Raw genomic sequence first — 20,164 nt, 5'->3', positions numbered from 1 at the left:
AAGACGAAATGATAATTCTTAAAAAAAAAGAAGAAGAGAGAGAGAATGTCATTAAAGAAAAGTGAATACTACAGACTGATTGAAGCACATTTACTCACTAAAGGTAGGATTTTTTTTTTCTGAAGTTAAAATTAATCTGGTATTAAATATAAAATAATATGGTATACTATTTGATTCTGTCTTGGAAATTGAAAGGTATAGTATCTCGAATTTTGTGGATATCTTGGGAAACGTGATTAGATCGGTATAATAAAATGATGTGTAATGGGCAAATACATGTCATCTAAGTATCTATATCAATCATCGGATGCCGCTCCTCAAAAACACGATCTCTTCTAGCATTCCAGATATCAATGTAAGATGCATGAATTACCTACCAGTTTTCCTTGTGCCTACCCTTGTGACTAATACCACGTAGCTCATCTCCAATATCAACATAATCCGGAATATGCTTAAATAGTCCAAACTATTGTATTACCTGATCTGGATAATGCATCTCAATAATGTCAAAACAATGCAATAGAATCTATGCTAACCACATGTCAGATCCCTCATGATATATTGGCGAAGCTAAAAGTATCAAGTCCTCCGTATAAGGCATCTATATAACCTTTCAAAACATATAAATAACTTATTTCAGACAATCAATCTAAACTAAATAATTAACGTTCAAATAAATAAAAAAATTAAAACATATGTGTTACATACCTGATGTGGCAGCTAAACGTCTAGTTCATCCTAATGAAACTCGTGGACATGAGTGGGATTTACCATGAAATATCTAGCCCTACACCATATAACAAGACAACTTTATCAATGTGACGCTTATCTTCGTCATCACTTGGTTCAGATTCTCCATAGCAATATAGAGCAGATGTCATGCTCAACTGAGGTTCCATATTAACAATTTCCTCCACCAAAACTTGTCTATTAGCATTATCACCTAACCTAGAAGGACTAGCTGTTTGTGATGCCTGTGTAGTTCTTTAAGAGTTACTTGAAAATTGAGTCAACTCTATACTAGAAGAGTTTTCTCGTCTAGGTCTACTATTCTAGTAAAGCTCCATCATATTAATCTCATTGATCCTCACAAACCCAAACATTGAATTCATACTTTCATCACTACAGAATGGTACACCAATATAATAAGCTTGACTAATCCCGGTTTGCAATATACTTCAAGTAATTTCAACTTATATTTTAAAAATATTCTAGCCAAGTCGATAACATAACATTTTTTATCATTCATTAAGGGACATTTCTAATGTAGCAATTAGATATTCATGGCTTCCTCCATTATAAGTGATACCATTGTCAATATTAACAATGATACCATCATGAAAGTATAATATTTCTAAATTCTTAAACATTCTTTCAAACAATACAACGAAACATAATTCTAATTTATTATATCTTGAGATTAATCAAAGTGCATCAATTATCAACTAAAAATATAACATTGATTATGTAACAAAATAACCTAACTGTCACCTAAAAATATATCTAATTAACGTAATCTATAATTTAATCTAAATCAATACTAACATTTCAAACACATAATTTTGTTAATTCACAATCAACAACAACCTAAAATAATTGATTATTTAAAAAAATAACCTAACTATCAACTAAAAATATATCTAATTAACCTAAATCAACACTAACATTTAAAACACATAATTTTTTTAATTCACTAAATCACATAATTAATAGTAATTAAACATAAATTAAATCTAATTAACCTAATTTCTAATTCAAAACCCTAACATTTAATAAATCAAATTAACATTAATTAAATATAAATTATCTCAAATTAATTGAGGGGAAGTGTGCAATATACCTCTAAAAGTGAAATATGGTCGGTGAGAGTGACCAGTGGTGGTGTTTTGGTTGGAATGTCTTTGCTCCATTGTTGGTAGAGAGAAAGAAAGAGGTTACCACGAGTAGAGGTAGAGAGAGAGAGAGACAGAGAGAGAGAGATGAGTGATGTAAAGAGAGATCAATGTTTTAAGGCTTTTTTGAGGTGTTTTTAGTCGTGGAGAGAGAGAGATCCAGTCGGTGGTGAGATGAAAGGAGTGAGGGAGAGAGAGAGGGAGGATGAGGAAAGGAAAGAAAAAGAAAGAAATGGGATTGCAAGATTTAAAATTCAAAACGAGTTCCAGATCAACTTATTGAAGTGTGCTAGTGTCCTAATTATTTTTTCAACTGTGTTACTTTACTATTTTGTTTAACTGTGTTAAAAAACTAAAAAAAAAACTTGAGCATTAGGAAGGATGCATAGTCCCAACTAGCATAATCTTTAAGGTGGTCCATCTGAGCCACTATATACAAACCCCATTTGAACTTAGTTGTTCCTCAGAGGGGTAAGTCCTGCACACTCAGACATGATTTTCTAAACTCATTTTTTTTACCTACCCTATTTATAGTTGATATTTTAAATTAAATGATAACCTAAGGTTAAAAAAATGATATTAAGGCATGCCCATGCTAGATAAAGATCTATATGATATCATTATTTTTCAATCAATAATATAACCACCAATCATTAAAAGCTAGTATCTAAAATTATTCAATGTATTCATATATTCTCCCTTCTCCACGCAAATTATGTGTTTCATAGGTATTAAAAACCCTATAAAACTCTTGGAAAAACTAATTTATTGATTCTCTATATTCACAAACATCCCTCTTTCTCTAAGAACATGCATTTATCATCTTCTTCAACACACTTTACCATATACAACACACAATCTTCAGGTTATATTCCTCACAAAACTTAATCAACTTAAACATTAAAGGGTTCCTAAAACTCTACAAAGAACTTGTTTGCAAGTGTTAATGGGCTACCATTGTAGTGTTTCTTCTTCAACTTCTCAACTTAGTTATCTATTATATAAAAAAAACACCCAAATCTAGTGGGATTTGCCTCAAACCTTTTTAGTGAGACCATATATAAGAAATTGAATAAAAACCATTTCATCTCATTTCTTTCTATAAACTTTCCAATTCTTTCCATTATAGATAACCTAGAAAATTCAAGACATAGGAGGGTTATAGACCTCCTTCCCATAAATGCATTATCAACTTCTCTAAATATTCAACAACTAGCTAAACAAGTAAGATTTCTTGTAAAGACTTTTTTAGATACATAAAGGCGATTTAAGGATTTGCCTTTTCCTTAACAAGTATCTCCACTACTAGCTTTAACACATGCTCCTTCTAGTGTAGGTAGACAATTATAGTTTCTATAAGAAGTTAATCAAAATATTATATAAGAGAGTAAAAATGAGCATCATCTTTATTAAAATCTATTTAAAAGCCACTCTCACTTTGGCAAAGAGCATTCTTAAAGTGGATAACTAGAAAAGTCCAAATGCATAGAGACATGCAGTCACAATCATATAAATAATTGTTTCCATCATCATCACTTCTTATCAGGGTCTTTCTTAAGTGTCCTTAACTAGAAAAGGCCTTAAAAGGAATTTGGATCTAGGTTATATGGTCCCTTGATGGGGAGGAATACACATTTGACTTGACTTATTGGTTAACTAAAGAGTTCTGAAATATTCAGGGTCAAAATAACCAAAACTACCATTCAAACCCATATTTATATGATCCAAATTAAGCATTCCTAATTGAGAAAGATCGAAATCAACTACTTTAGCCATATAATGTTCATCAAGTAAGATGTTTGTGGACTTAACATCACGATAAAAGATTTCTCCACCTAGACCAATGTAAAGGTAATGGAGACCCTTTATTAAGCCAATACAAATTTCAAACCTTTGTTTCCAAGTCAATTCAGTTTCTGCAGATAGATTCTTTAAGCACACCTTTCTATTGTATAAGTGGTCTCTTGAAGTCCTCTTTTTCATGAACTCAAAAACCAGTATCATTTATGATCATTCATCACACTAGCCAAATAACAAAACAAGATGCCGATGTTGAATCTTTAAAAAGACCGTGATCTTAGTTCGAAACTTTAGAAAACCTTAGACAACAAAAATCCAATAACCATCAAAGACCATGATCTTAGTTCGAAACTTTAGAAAACCTTAAACAACAAAAATCCAATAACCATCAAGATCAATATTAGTGTCTGATCCACAGTTCATGAAGTACTTAAGCAGAGGATTGTAAGATACTAAGTATGAAAGAAAAGGAAGAAGAAGAAGAAGAAGAAGAAGAAGAAATTAAAGAAGAAGAAAAAAGTAATTGAAGAAGAAAGAGTGGATGGAGAGTGAGCTCCATAAAAATTAGATGCAGATATTTGAAGCTTTTTCTTTAAATGCAGATATGTGAGGGAATACTGACAAGTTTGAAATGTCAAAGGAAGACTTGGTTGACTTGTATTTGTTACTTTTTGTCCAGGTATTGACAAGATCATTTTTTATCGCCAATGAAAAAATATTAATTAATTGAATAAAGGAGAAGAAAAGTCACATTCTTTGTTTTAGCCAAATTTAACTACTTGTAAGTATGTCATGTTCGCTTCCATTTCAGTTGCAAGTTTTTAAAATTGTTTTTCTAATCTCAACTAGTTTGCTCTACTATTTTGGTTGAAAAATAAAGGGGCTATAATTGTTTTGAGTTGTGAGTTCATAGTGGTTTGATTTTAGAGAGAGAGTGATGAGAGACAGTTTAGGGTTTTTCATTTTATGAAAAGCAAGGAGAAAAAAATGAATAGTTTCTCTCTTTTTTTTTCAGCACACTTTCTCTTTTCTATTTCGCTTCCTCTCAAATTTTTTCATTGGTGGCTAGGGTTTGTGGTGGTGAAAAAGGAAGTGAAAGAGATAAAGCTAGATTTTTTTTTATAGATTGGTTTGTGATATGGGTGGCTAGGGTTTTTGGTCGTAAAAGGGAAAGTGAAAGAGACAAGGCTAGATTTTTTTATGGGTTGTTTTGTGATTTGGGTGACTAGGGTTTTTTCTCCATTCTCTCAAAACTCCTCAACTATTTATAGCTCATAAATTATGTAATTTTATTTTCAATTGTTTGGTCCCAAAGTAACTCCATTTTAGATTGATCCCTTATTTATTTATTTTTTTGCATTTTAGTCCACTTATCTGTCTTGCTTCCAATTTTTATTTTTTTTGTTTTTTATTCAAAACAACTTTAATGTTAATTTGATGAGAAAACTAATCAAGAATTTTGAAATGCACGCATTAATGGCCGAAATGCTTTAAAAGCCTTTTTTTTTTGCTTTTTTTCAAGTGTTTTTTGAATTTTTTAAAAAGACGTTGAAAACTACTAAATGAGTGCAAATGCCTTTAAAACACTTTTTTTTTTAGAATTTTTACTTTTGTTTTTGGATTTTTGAAAAAAGTTTTGAAAAGAAGGGGTCAAAATTTGTGTTACGACAGCTGCTTTATTTTTACAATGCTTACTATACAAAGCCCTATGAAAAGTAATATTCATATACTTTGTGTAGTAAGCTTGTCAAGAAAATATAGTGTTTACAAAAAAACTTTAAAAACCATCAAACTTGAAAGGCAAATCCACTAGAGAATTTTGAATTTTGGTTAAACTTAGAGGTGACCAACCTTATTTTTCTGAAATAGTTAAATTGAGAGGTTGGCCTTATTTTTCTAAAATGGTCAAATGATGAGGTGATCTACCTCGTAAATTTAAAAAAAACAATTGATCAGATTGAGAGCCTACCTACCTCATGAAAAATGATATTTTTATAGAGTAACTTTCTCGAAGTGATTTTTTGAAAACTTATTCATTTTGAAGAGAGATATGCTCAATGTGATTTTGAAATTTGAGTTTTTATAGGGTGATCATCTTGAAGTGAATTTCTTAAAATTTATTCATTTAAAGGGATATTAGCTCAAAAGGGGTCTGGAAATTTGTTATTTTATAGAGCGATCATCTCAAAGTGCTTTCAGATCCAAAGTTTCTTAGGGCCTCCCCATACAAGGTAGCCATGGATTCATTAGTTACCTTAGAAATATCTATCATGACTTAAAAAACTCTTAAGATATTGGAAAAATGTTACATAAATAGAGTTTTCTCACCAAATTTCAGCAAAACGCAACTAGAGTTCCTTTGAATGTTAGCTCTATAACTCAAAATCACACTGAAATTCCTCTGTAGTGAGTAGAAAAGAAACAAGACTATTTTTATGGTAATTTAATGGCTGGTTTACAAGTCATAAAATGATGAACACTTGCTTAAAATTGTTAAGACTAACATAGAAAAGGTGTAATTGTTTTGATTTTATGAAAGTGATAGAATGAGAGAAGTTGCAAACATTATATATGTATGCTCTCCATTAACAGTGGCCTATAATCTCTCGACATGTAACAACTTCTCATTTGTTAGTTTCAAAACTTAAAAGCTATAAATCTTTTAAGATTTCCCTCATGTGGTTGTCATAATTGTTCTTGTGGAGATGAAATGATGTGACTTATGTCTACACTTGGGATCGGCATGGATACAAGATAAAGTCTTCGTTTCATAACATTTTAGGGCATTGATTAGACCTAAGATTTGCGATATCCATTACCTAGCTAACTTAGACAAATCTACCATGTATTTTAGTACATTGAGCATCTAGTCAAGCTTTATTATTTCTTATGTTTTACAAATATACATTCAATATTAATAAGAAGACATGTAAATTAACATCTAGAAACTCATATATCAATCACTCTTTATTGACCTAATAGGTACTACATTGTTCTCTAAATTTAGAATTAATGATTGGTATTACAACATTCAACAAAGAGTGATTAAGGTAGATGAGCTTGATAAATGAGTTTCAAGTTATGAATTGATATGCCTTCTTATTAATATTGGAGGAATATTTGTAAAACATAAGTAGCAATAATTGTTATATACTCAAGTAATTATAAACAAGTCACAAAATAAAAACTAGAAAGTTTATTATTTCACAATAGGGATTTGTCTTTGCTACAAAATAACAAGTAATATAACATGCTAACATATTTGGTTGGGCTACAATTTACATTATAAAATGCTAATGCTTTAGCATATTGAGGAAATTTAAATAAAAAAGGTTTAGTTTATACCAAACAAGGAAATGTTTATCATATTCAAGACAATATTGGACTACCTGCAATATACTAGATGAGTTTACTATTTGTATAAACTTAATTATAATGAAGTTTAAGGAAAATTGCATTGGATTTAGGCTTTTTTAACAAAAAATAACTAGGTTAAGAAGTTGAAGAAGAAACATTGCATTGGTCATGACACCTATTGTCATAACCTAATTTTTGAATAAATAATAAAAAATAAATGAATAAAAATATATTTGATAGTGGGGTTAAGACAACACAAAATTTAAAGTTTGAGGATGAAATTATTAAATTTAAGAGTTAATTGGTCAGAAATTGAAGAATTAATAAGTTTGGGAATTTAATTAAAATTTGAATTATTTTAATTAATGAAATCAAGAGCTTAATTGAAGAATTAATGAGTTTGAGGACTTAATTAAACTTTGATTCAATTAATTAAAGGAATCAGGAATTTAATTGAAGAAATACCAAAGTTTGAAGTTAATTCAAGGAAAATTGCTAGAAAATTAAAGTCCAAGGACCAAATTGAATAGTCCAGAACCCATGACTATTGTGTAAATGGCGCTATAACTCAGGGATTCAAATTGAATTTAATCCAAGGGCACAATTAGAAATTAATTATTACTGATTAAGATCCCAATTATTGAGTTTAAAACGTTTAGGGGCCAAAGTGAAAAATAGCCATTCCCAAGGACACAAACGGCGCCGTTTGGAAGCACTGTTCATCATCCCTTTCGTTTCGCACGGAGAAAGCCGATTCAACAGGAAATCTGCAGCAAATCGTGGACCACGTCTCCTGCCCACGATCCCGTTCATGATTTGAATAACAGTCTTGCAAAGAAATGACTGGTTTTGAGGCTCTCTGGCTCTACAAAAGGCAGAACAGAGCAAAGCGAAAGGAAGAAAGAAAAAACCCAGAAAACAGAGGAAAAACCAAGAAAACGCAAGCCACACACAGAGCAAAAACCCAGACCCAAATTTGAAAGGAGAAGCCAGCACCGTCCTCTGTTCTTCATCACAAGGACTGATCAGCAGACAGAGAAGGAGAAAAAGGTAGAGGAGAGTCACAGATCAGCCCTGCCATTGTCTTCGTCCCTGTAGAAAAAGAACAACAAAGAACCAAAGACTATTGACAACCGGCATCACCATTGTCTACTTTCCTTCATCTCAAAACCAGAGGAGACAGAACGCAATCAAAGAAAGAAGCAGAAGGAAAGAACACAAGCAGAGGAAAGTCACGGAGACCATTGCTATTGCCTTCGGCGTTGCTACTACCTTCGGCGTTTCCAGAACCAGGAGAGAAAGCAAAGGAAGACAGAAGGGAGGAACGAGGCGTTGCCTAACCAGTGCACTAATCACCCGCAACTTCGTCTTCGTTGTCAAGCACACCAGACCAGGTAAGCTCATCCTTTCCCATTCTGTTGCCGTGAATTTTAATTAGCACATTGCACTGTTCAAGTGAATTTTAATTCACTTGAACAGTGAGCAACACGCGTGAATTAGCTCACGCGTGTTGCTTTGCCCAACCGGGCCACTGGCTTGGGCCAGTAACCGGGCTGGCTGGGTCTAGCCCAGCCCATATGGGCTGGCCCGGGCCCAGCCCAAAATATAAAAAAATAAAAAAAGCAAAGATGTGTGTAAGTATAAATAAAAAAATAAATATGAATTTATTGTTTTTATTCATTGACGCCAGAGTCAGATTAAAAATACTGATTCAAATTTATTTTATTGTATTTTTTTTAATTACATAAAAATAAAATAAAATAAAATAAAATAAATTTATTGGTTTATTCACTGATGCCAGAGTCATGAATAAAGATACTGATGTAAATTTATTTTATTTTATTTTATTGTATTTTACTTTTATTTAGTTACATAAAAAATGTGTATGTGTAAAAAAATAAATTTATTTGATTTGTTTATTCACTGACGCCAGAGTCAGGAATAAAAAAAATACTGATTAAAATTTTTTTTTGTGTGATGCGTAAAAAATAAATTTATTTGATTTGTTTATTCATTGACGCCAGAGTCAGGAATAAAAAAAATAATTTAAATATATTTTGTTTTTATAGCTACGTAATATTTATCAACGCCAGAGTTGGAAATATCCATAGTTAAATATTCACTGACGCCGGAGTCAGGAATATTACACGCAAAACCACCATAGCATAAACTAACAAAACATTAGCAATTTATGACAAAGTCAGCAATGCAGCCTGCCTTAGGAAGGACGCTTAAGGAGTGATAATATCTTCCCTTTTGCGTAACCAGTCTCGTACCATAGAATCTCTGTTGACCAGTTAGGGTTCCTAATGACCATAATACTAGGTGGCGACTCTTTAAACAAGACCATTCACCATCAAAGAATAGGATGCTAGAAATCCATTCTTTTCATGAAATATTATTTTTATGACCGCCGCGATGTCGGGTGCTGACACCTATAAAACATGTTCTATATAGAGCTTTGGGGACCTTTTGATTCTTAGGTTTGTTCGGTTGCATGATGGATATAACTTTGAAGGTTGTGTTTTGTATGTAACAAAGTATATTGAAGAAGATGATAAATACAAGTGCTTAGAGAATGAGAATATTTTTTTATGCAAGGAATGAAAAAATTAAATTTTACCTAGTGTTTCATGTGTCCTTTTAAACCCATGAAACACACCAATCTACATGATGAATGGGGCATATATAGAAAACCACTATTTGACCTAGTTCAAAGGCAATTATTTGAGTTAATTAACCCTATTAGTTGATGGTTACATTGTTTATTAAAAACAATATGGTGTTAAATGTGTCATACTCTAGTATTGACATGCCTTAATATTGTTCTATAGACCTAACTACGATAAGAAGGGTCCCATTAGCATTTAGTGCTAAGTACCAACAACATAAACGATAGGTAAAGAAATAAGGGTCGGCTAATTCTATCTGGGTGTACAAATATTAGATTCAAATTTGTCCATCTGAGAGACACCATGAGCTCAAATGGTGGTTTACATGTAGTGAGTTAGTTAGTTAGACCAATTTAAAGATCGTGTCAGCTGGATCAACTTGACTTATTGGAGATTAGCTTAGTCGAGTCAACTAAAATTTCTAAAAATCATATTAGCCGAGTCAACTGAATTTCTTGAAAATTATGCATCATTTCTGATTCTTGTTCCTGAAAGAATAAAATAATTCTTAGGATGCATTGTTTGAATAAGAGTGGTGGCCTATCAAGTTTTGAGCAGGTCATCTTGATTTGCTTGGCCTCACATTTAATATCTAAAATTGAGCCCATGATTCGAACAAATCTACATGAATTTCAGTACATTAAGCATCCAATCAAACTTTATTATTATTTATATTTTACAGATATGCATCCAAGGGATGAACATTAGCATCTAAAATCTGTCAAGCTATCCACCTCAATCACTCTTTGTTGAACAGGCACTTCCAACCCAGAGAATTACTAAGGCATTTGGTGTGATCGACAAAGATTGTGAACGTACTTGCTGTTATTTAGAACTTCTCATCTGACAACATGAATTAACTAGAGCATATACTCAAATGACTTCAAAGTCCATTCGTTGCTGGAGAAATTTGATATAATAATAGGAGGCACTGAGAGCTCATTCCTGACCCGTGGGGATCATCTGGAATCGTTAATTCTTAATTGGGATACATTACAGTATCTGTTGTATCTGAGAAATCATCAACTGGGAACATATTAGAACTCATGTTCTGCATAAGTGGGAGTGCTGAATCTGATGAAACACCTGTTGAGGTGGTGTCCTCATGTGCCTCTCTATGCACTGCAGTCTGTTGAAGCTGCATTGCGTATTCTAAATCCCAGCACACATCAATCATATTAGGCCTGTCTGCTCCTTGTGGCTTCAAACACTTCTCAACTATTTCACCAAATTTTCTCAGCGAATTAGGGTTGAAGCGACCTGCCAATAGAGGATCAATAATCCTTTCAAGCTGCCCTTTCTTTTGCCAAAACATCCCCCATTCAACTAGGTTTATTTCTTCCCTCTGCTGTGAGTTTACAACAGGGGGTCGAGCACAAAGCACTTCAAGAAGAACCACACCAAAAGAGTACACATCTGATTTATTGGTTAACTGAAAAGTTCTGAAATATTCAGGGTCAAGATAACCAAAAGTACCTTTAAAACCCATGCTTATATGGTCCGGATCAGGCATTCCTTGTTGAGAAAGACCGAAATCAGCTACTTTGGCCACGTAATGTTCATCAAGTAAGATGTTTGTAGACTTAACATCACGGTGAAAGATTCCTCCATCTGGACCAGTATGGAGGTAATGGAGACCTTTTGCTGAGCCAATACAGATTTCAAGCCTTTGTTTCCAAGTCAATTCAGTTTTTGCAGATGGATTCTTTAAGCACTCCTTCGTGCTGTATAAGTGGTCCCTCAAAGTCCCCTTTTCCATGAATTCAAAAACCAATATCATCTCCCATCCTTCATCGCAGTAGCCAACCAAGGAAACAAGATGCCGATGTTGAATCTTTGAGAGGACCATGACCTCAGTTCGGAACTCTGGAAGACCCTGGCCATGACTTGAATCGCTTCGTTTCACAGCCACCTTCATACCAGTCTCAAGAGTTCCTTTATAAACTTTGCCAAACCCACCCTCACCAATCAACAACTTTGGATTGAAATTATGAGTCGCAGCCAGTATTTCAGCTAAAGACATCTTCAGTTTGAGGTTTAAATTAGTAACGTTGGAGGCATTTTCAATTCTTTCAGTTATCCAACTGGGAGACCTCCCTTTTCCATAAAGAAACTCAGCTTTTACGGGCTTTGGTCGCTTTAATCTCAAACATAATGAGAATAATAAAATCAAAACCAAGGCTAGAGTCCCACCTCCAGCTGAACCAATTGTGCGAGCTAGATGCTTTTTTGGCTCATGTTCAACAGGCACTACAATTGTCGTGTTCCCCACAAACTCCATGATCTCCAGTCCATTCAGAAAAGCAACTTTCTTAATAGAATTATTTCCTGGGGCTATCCTAAAACTCATATATCCGGAATCATCAGAAGGAACCACAAAATCGTAGAAAAATGGAGATGCCATTTCACTAACCCCATTAGGATTAGGATCGATCTCATGACTGAAATTGGTAGATATATAGAGATCAAATTTCACAGTACCTGGTGAATCACTGAAAAAGTCACAAAAGTGCAGACGAACAAGATGCCTAGCTTTCTTGCTCACGTTAAAACGCCAAGTTATATTTGGAAAATTGGATGCCCCTTTATTATCTACACTCGCTTCTTTGTAAGTTTTGTACACAGAATCAGGGGCGATTTCTTGGACAATCAACCCTTGACTGGCCTCATGAAGTTCACCACCAAAAATACGGTTTGCACCCGAACCCCCGAAAGTTAGATAATCATCATCTGGCACCCAATTCCTCCACAGGGTATCGTTAACTTCTGGACCTCCAACATTGATCCTATAAAGTGTCCTAAGAAGTCCATCTTCGGTCCGTAAAGGAGGAGTTGTTGAATTATCCATGAAGAAATTTGGTGGGAGAAGAAAGGCTTCTATGGCATTCACGAAAGCATAAGATGTTTCTTCAGCTGGTTTAAAGTAGATTTTGAATTTTCCTGCAGCAATCGTGAGAAAGAACTCCTTGATCACTGGGAACTCAGTAGTACTGTTCGGGACTCTAAAATCTGTTAAAAGTGAAAAATTTGAAGCAGACACATCGAACAAAGCATCAGCAAGATGAGTCCCTTTGAAGCTGAATGGAAAGAAATGAAGGCGGACAAGGTAGGAACCATTTTGAGTGATATCAAGCATATACGGGGTTAATTTCGTATAGATTCTGGCTGTATGATATAGGGGTGATATGCCGGGTAAAGGGTTTTCATTTTGGATAGATTTGCTTTTTCCTACAGAGAAGGAAGAGTTAGAATTCTCATCACCAACAAAAGTCCGCGGGTAACCGTCAAGATCATCGACATCGGTGCCTGATCCGCAGTTCATGAAGTACTTAACCGGAGGATTGTAAGATACTGAGGATGAAAGAAGAGAAAGAAGAAGAAGAAGAAAGAGTGGATGAAGAGAGAACTCCATAGAAATTGGATGAGGATATTTGATGCTTTTTCTTTGAATGGAGGAAAGGGTGTCAGGAGCGGAGGATATGAGGGAGTACTGGCAAGTTTGAAATTTCAGAGGAAGACTTGTTGACTTGTATCTGTCACTCTCTGTACAGGAGTTGACAAGAGCAGTTTTTATGGCCAACGAAAAGAGATTAACCAATTGAATGAAGGAGAAGAAAAGTCACATTCTTTCACAACCAAAAAGTATAGAATCTCGATGACTGTTCTCATTCATTGCTTGACCCAGTTTGCGAGTGTCTTTCTAACTATGCTTGATCATTTAATCTGTCCCTGTCGTTATAGAATCTTTGGAAAACAAACTAACAAATAAATGAAGAAACAATAATTGACCGTTCTCGTTGACTGTTCTCATTCCTTGCTTCTTACGGTTTGGGACTCATTTTCTAATTTTGTTTGTACATGTTTTAAAAGTATATTTATTTTATAAAAATATTAAATTAATATTTTTATTTTAATATGTTTTAATTATCTTGATATGTTAAAATTAAAAATTAAAAATATTACTGTGATATATTTTTTACTAATAAAAAATACTTTGCACACCAATGTCATAGATATTGTTATAGTAAAAGACACCAATATCTAGTACATATCCAACAAAATCATGGACATTCGTTATTCAATGTTCTAGTAATCTATCTCCCACTCCAGCCTTTTCTTTTGCGAACATATTTTCTTTTGCGAACATATATTTAAGATTTAATTAAAACTTGTCCTGATAAAAAAAACATTTATTGCTAATATTTTTCTAATTAAAAAGAATTAAATTGTGTGAAGATTAACTCAATATAACATGATTATTTAATAAATTCAAAACAACTTAATTAAAGAATGAAGATGGGAAAAACTTAATTTAAAAATAAAACACGATAAAACAACCTCATTCTAGTAGGGTTAACCCACAAAATAGATGACCCGAGTCATGCAATTAGAATAACATCATAAAAAACAAATAAAAACATATCATGAAACTTGTCCCAATAAATTATCATAATCAGTTGATTAATTAATGAAAAATAAAAGCCTCATTCTTAATATATATATATATATATATATAGGCATGATCCGTCCATGATATATGAGCATGATCCAAGTTATTATAGGAGTTATTAAAGGAAGTAACATCTTTTAACCGTTTTCTCTAATTATATATAAATGGACATAACTCATATGAAAAAGCAAGTTTTTTATTTGTTGAATAATCATTCTCTATTTTTCTTCTCTCATCTTGGATTCTCTACATTATTTTAACAAGATTTATAAAGACGTTCGTACTGTAAAATATCACTTTAATTCTAGTAATTAAAATGGCACTGAAGTAATCGATTCGGGGATACGAAAATGAATTTTCACAAGTAAATTTTCATTTCTAATCTATATTGGTATCACAACCATGATTTTAATATTTTTTTTATTCAGTACATCTGTTATTATATAAATGTTAGATGTAAATTCATGTTAAAAGAATTCTTTCATTGAGTCTTGAATTTACAAAATTTTATGAAGTAACTGAGTTATGATTTTATCTTTTCTATAATTAATTAGAAAAGGCTTTCTGTATGGTAGTTGTATAATTATTATGTAACAAAAAAAGAAAAAAAGAACAATTACCAATTAATCGTGTGAATTGATAATAGAAACTGCCATTTGGCAGTTGAAAAAACCCCCCCGAAAGAACACATCTTTAAGAGATGTGTAACTGCCCTTTGGCAGTTAAAATAATAATAATAAGGTAATTAATATTAATTTATTGTTAATATAAATTGTTTAATTGTGGTGTTAATTTATTCATTATTAAAATAAATTCCTTAATTTCCGTGTGAATTTTTTTAACATATTTAATGATTCATGCCTTAATTAAATATTAAGTATAATATTTATATGCTTTTTAAATATTTTGCTGTAGTGGATAAACAATAATATATTGATCATTTATTGAGTTATACCTTTAATTATGTTCATAAAATTCAAGAGCATATTGATTATATGTATCATTGAATGAGTAGACTAACATATTTGGTTGGGCTACAATTTACATTACAAAATACTAATGCTTCAGCATATTGAGAAAATTTAAATAAAAAAGGTTTAGTTTATACCAAACAAGGAAATGTTTATCATATTCAAGAAAATATTAGACTACCTGCAATATACTAGATGATTTTACTATTTGTATAAACTTAATTATAATGAAGTTTATGGAAAATTGCATTGGATTTAGGCATTTTTAACAAAAAAAAAATAACTAGGTTAAGAAGTTGAAGAAGAAACATTGCATTGGTCATGACACCTATAAAACATGTTCTATATAGGTCTTAGGGGACCTTTTGATTCTTAAGTTTGTTCGGTTGTATGATGGATATAACTTTGAAGGTTGTGTTTTGTATGTAACAAAGTATATTGAAGAAGATGATAAATAGAAGTGCTCAGAGAATGAGAATATTTATTTATGCAAGGAATAAAAAAATTAAATTTTACCTAGTGTTTCATTTGCCTTTTTAAACCCATGAAACAAACTAATCTACATGATGAATGGGGCATGTATAGAGAAACACTATTTGACCTAGTTCAAAGGCAATTATTTGAGTTAATTAACCCTATTAGTTGATGGTTATATAATAAAAACAATATGGTGTTAAATGGGTCATACTCTAGTATTGATATGCTTTAATATTGTTCTATAGACCTAACTATGGTAAGAAGGGTCTCATTAGCATTTAGTGCTAAATATCAACAACTTAAAGGGTAGGTAAAGAAATAAGGGTTGACTAATTCTATCTGGGTGTGCAAACATTAGATTCAAATTTAACCATTTGAGAGACACCATAAGCTCAAATGGTGGTTTACATGTAGTAAGTTAGTTAGTTAGACCAATTTAAAGATCGTATCAATTGAATCAACTCAATTTTTTGAAAATTAGGTTAGTCTGGTCAACTAAAATTTCTAAAGTTCATGTTAACCGAGTCAACTGGTTTCTTGAAAATTGTGCATCCTTTCTGATACTTGTTCCTGAAAAGAAAAGGTAATTCTTAGGATGCATTGTTTGAATAAGAGTGGTGGCCCATCAAGTTTTGAGTAGGTCATCTTGATTTGCTTGGCCTTACATTTAATATCTAAAATTGAGCCATGATTTGAACAAATCTACCATGAATTTTGAGTACATTAAGCATCCAATCAAACTTTATTATTATTTATATTTAACAGATATGCATCCAAGGGATGAACATTAGCATCTAAAATCTGTCAAGCTATCCACCTCAATCACTCTTTGTTGAACAGGCACTTCCAACCCAGAGAGTTACTAAGGCATTTGGTGTAATGGACAAAGCTTGTGAACGTACTTGCTGTTATTTAGAACTTCTCATCTGACAACATGAATTAACTAGAGCATATACTCAAATGACTTCAAAGTCCATTCGTTGCTGGAGAAATTTGATATAATAATAAGAGGCACTGAGAGCTCATTCCTGACCCGTGGGGATCATCTAGAATCGTTAATTCTTAATTGGGATACATTACAGTATCTGTTGTATCTGAGAAATCATCAACTGGGAACATATTAGAACTCATGTTCTGCATAAGTGGGAGTGCTGAATCTGATAAAACACCTGTTGTGGTGGTGTCCTCATGTGCCTCTCTATGCACTGCAGTCTGTTGAAGCTGCATTGCGTATTCTAAATCCCAGCACACATCAATCATATTAGGCCTGTCTGCTCCTTGTGGCTTCAAACACTTCTCAGCTATTTCACCAAATTTTCTTAGCGAATTAGGGTTGATGTGACCTGCCAGTAGAGGATCGATAATCTTTTCAAGCTGCCCTTCCTTTTGCCAAAACATCCCCCATTCAGCTAAGTTTATTTCTTCCTTCTGCTGTGAGTCTACAACAGGGAGTCGAGCACAAAGCACTTCAAGAAGAACCACACCAAAAGAATACACATCTGATTTATTGGTTAACTGAAAAGTTCTGAGATATTCAGGGTCAAGATAACCAAAAGTACCTTTAAAACCCATGCTTATATGGTCCGGATCAGGCATTCCTTGTTGAGAAAGACCGAAATCAGCTACTTTGGCCACGTAATGTTCATCAAGTAAGATGTTTGTAGACTTAACATCACGGTGAAAGATTCCTCCATCTGGACCAGTATGGAGGTAATGGAGACCTTTTGCTGAGCCAATACAGATTTCAAGCCTTTGTTTCCAATTCAATTCAGTTTTTGCAGATGGATTCTTTGAGCACTCCTTCGTGCTGTATAAGTGGTCCCTCAAAGTCCCCTTTTCCAAGAATTCAAAAACCAATATCATCTCCGATCCTTCATCGCAGTAGCCAACCAAGGAAACAAGATGCCGATGTTGAATCTTTGAAAGGACCATGACCTCAGTTCGGAACTCTGGAAGACCCTGGCCATGACTTGAATCGCTTCGTTTCACAGCCACCTTCATACCAGTCTCAAGAGTTCCTTTATAAACTTTGCCAAACCCACCCTCACCAATCAACAACTTTGGATTGAAATTATGAGTCGCAGCCAGTATTTCAGCTAAAGACATCTTCAGTTTGAGGTTTAAATTAGTAACGTTGGAGGAGGCATTTTCAGTTCTTTCAGTTATCCAACTTGGAGACCTCCCTTTTCCATAAAGAAACTCAGCTTTTACGGGCTGTGGTCGCTTTAATCTCAAACATAATGAGAATAATAAAATCAAAACCAAGACTAGAGCCACACCTCCAGCTGAACCAATTATGAGAGCTAGATGGTTTTTTGACTCATGTTCACCAACAGGCACTGCAATTATCTTGTTCCCCACAAACTCCATGATCTCCAGTCCATTCAGAAAAGCAACTTTCTTAGTAGAATTAATTCTTGGGGCTATACTAAAACTCATATATCCGGAATCATCAGAAGGAACCACAAAATCGTAGAAAAATGGAGATGCCATATCACTAACCCCTTTAGAATTAGGATATATCTCATGACTGAAATTGGTAGATATATAGAGATCAAATTTCACAGTACCTGGTGAATCACTGATAAAGTCACAAAAGTGCAGACGAACAAGATGCCTAGCTTTCTTGCTCACGTTAAAACGCCAAGTTATATTTGGAAAATTGGATGCCCCGTTATTATCTACACTCGCTTCTTTGCAAGTTGTGTACACAGAATCAGGGGCAATTTCTTGGACAGTCAACCCTTGACTGGCCTGACGAAGTTTACCACTAAACGGACGGTTTGCACCCGAACCCCCAAAAGTTAGATAATCATCATCTGGTACCCAATTCCTCCACAGGGTATCGTTAACTTCTGGACCTCCAACATTGATCCTATAAAGTGTCCTAAGAGCTCCACCTTTGGTCCTTAAAGGAGGAGTTGTTGAATTATCCATGAAGAAATTTGGTGGGAGAAGAAAGGCTTCTATGGCATTCACGAAAGCATAAGATGTTTCTTCAGCTGGTTTAAAGTAGATTTTGAAATTTCCTGCATCAATCGTGAGAAAGAACTCCTTGATCACTGGGAACTCAGTAGTACTGTTCGGGACTCTAAAATTTGATAAAAGTGAAAAATTTGAAGCAGACACATCGAACAAAGCATCAGCAAGATGAGTCCCTTTGAAGCTGAATGGAAAGAAATGAAGGCGGACAAGGTAGGAACCAGTTTGAGTGATATCAAGCATATACGAGGATATTTTCGTATAGATCCTAGCTGTATGATAGAGGGGTGATATGCCGGGTAAAGGGTTTTTATTTTGGATAGATTTGCTTTTTCCTACAGAGAAGGAAGAGATAGAATTCTCATCACCAACAAAAGCCCGGTAATTGTCAAGTTGGAAATTGGTGCCTGATCCGCAGTTCATGAAGTACTTAACCGGAGGATTGTAAGATACTGAGGATGAAAGAAGAGGAAGAAGAAGAAGAAGAAGAAATTGAAGAAGAAAGAGAGGATGAAGAGTGAACTCCATAGAAATTGGATGAGGATATTTGATGCTTTTTCTTTGAATGGAGGAAAGGGTGTCAGGAGCGGAGGATATGAGGGAGTACTGGCAAGTTTGAAATTTCAGAGGAAGACTTGTTGACTTGTATCTGTCACTCTCTGTCGAGAGCAGTTTTTATCGCCAACGAAAAGAGATTAACCAATTGGATGAAGGAGAAGAAAAGTCACATTCTTAGATTTTGGCCAAATACAACAACTTGCAAGCACAAAGGCATTATCACAACCAAAAAGTATAGAATCTCATTGACTGTTCTCATTCTTAGTTTGCGAGTGTCTTTCTAACTATGCTTGATCATTTAATCTGTCCCTGTCGTTATAGAATCTTTGAAAAACAAACTAACAAATACATGAAGAAACAATAATTGACCGTTCTCGTTGACTGTTCTCATTCCTTGCTTCTTACGGTTTGGGACTCATTTTCTAATTTTGTTTGTACATGTTTTAAAAGTATATTTATTTTATAAAAATATTAAATTAATATTTTTATTTTAATATTTTTTAATCAATATGTTAAAATTAAAAATATAAAATATTATTTTAATATATTTTTTAATAATAAAAAATACTTTGCACACCAATGTCATGGACATTGTTTTAGTAAAAGACACCAATATCTAGTACATATCCAACAAAATCATGGACGTTTGTTGTTCAATGTTCTAGTAATCTATCCCCCCACTTCAGCCTTTTCTTTTTCGAACATATCTTGAAGACTTAATTAAAACTTGTACTGATAAAAGAAACATTTATTGTTAATTTTTTTCTAATTAAAAAAAATTAAACTATATGAAGAATAACTCAATATGACACGATCTATTTAATGAATTCAAAAACAACTTGATTAAAGAATGAAGATGGGAAAAACTTAATTTAAAAATAGAACACAATAAAACAACCTCATTCTACTAGGGTTAACTCACAAAATAAATGACTCGAGTCATGCAATTAGAATAACATCATAAAAAACAAATTAAAACATATAATGAAACTTGTCCCAATAAAT

At 33.3% G+C, this 20,164-nt stretch overlaps 2 protein-coding genes across 3 annotated transcripts; both read right to left on the bottom strand.

The window, feature by feature from the left end:
• Window positions 1-10,361: 10,361 nt before the first annotated feature.
• Window positions 10,362-13,265, bottom strand: LOC133693184 (probable receptor-like protein kinase At5g24010). The gene has a single exon (XM_062114345.1). It carries the CDS (start codon window positions 13,131-13,133, stop codon window positions 10,701-10,703), a length of 2,433 nt encoding a protein of 810 aa, XP_061970329.1. The 5' UTR covers window positions 13,134-13,265; the 3' UTR covers window positions 10,362-10,700.
• Window positions 13,266-16,342: 3,077 nt separating this feature from the next.
• Window positions 16,343-19,267, bottom strand: LOC133693742 (probable receptor-like protein kinase At5g24010). 2 transcript variants are annotated; one of them, XM_062115030.1, is made up of 2 exons: window positions 17,179-19,267; window positions 16,343-17,085 (listed from the first exon to the last, which is right to left on the bottom strand). In XM_062115030.1, the coding sequence occupies exons 1-2, from the start codon at window positions 19,127-19,129 to the stop codon at window positions 16,682-16,684; spliced, it is 2,355 nt and encodes a 784-aa protein (XP_061971014.1). In that variant the 5' UTR covers window positions 19,130-19,267; the 3' UTR covers window positions 16,343-16,681. The 2 variants fall into 2 exon arrangements, with proteins under 2 accessions (XP_061971014.1, XP_061971013.1); XM_062115029.1 differs by having other exon boundaries at window positions 16,343-19,267.
• Between the last annotated feature and the right edge of the window lie 897 nt (window positions 19,268-20,164).

The sequence above is a fragment of the Populus nigra genome, chromosome 5 (genome assembly GCF_951802175.1).
Source record: "Populus nigra chromosome 5, ddPopNigr1.1, whole genome shotgun sequence".
Lineage (NCBI taxonomy): Eukaryota > Viridiplantae > Streptophyta > Magnoliopsida > Malpighiales > Salicaceae > Populus > Populus nigra.
Note: the sequence above shows the minus strand (reverse complement) of the source record. Positions and strands in the feature narration are given on the sequence as shown.

What these genes read in the sequence shown, in the direction of transcription:
- LOC133693742 (XM_062115029.1), bottom strand. Translation starts at nt 19,129, where the DNA reads ATGGAGTTCACTCTTCATCCTCTCTTTCTTCTTCAATTTCTTCTTCTT.
- LOC133693184 (XM_062114345.1), bottom strand. Translation starts at nt 13,133, where the DNA reads ATGGAGTTCTCTCTTCATCCACTCTTTCTTCTTCTTCTTCTTTCTCTT.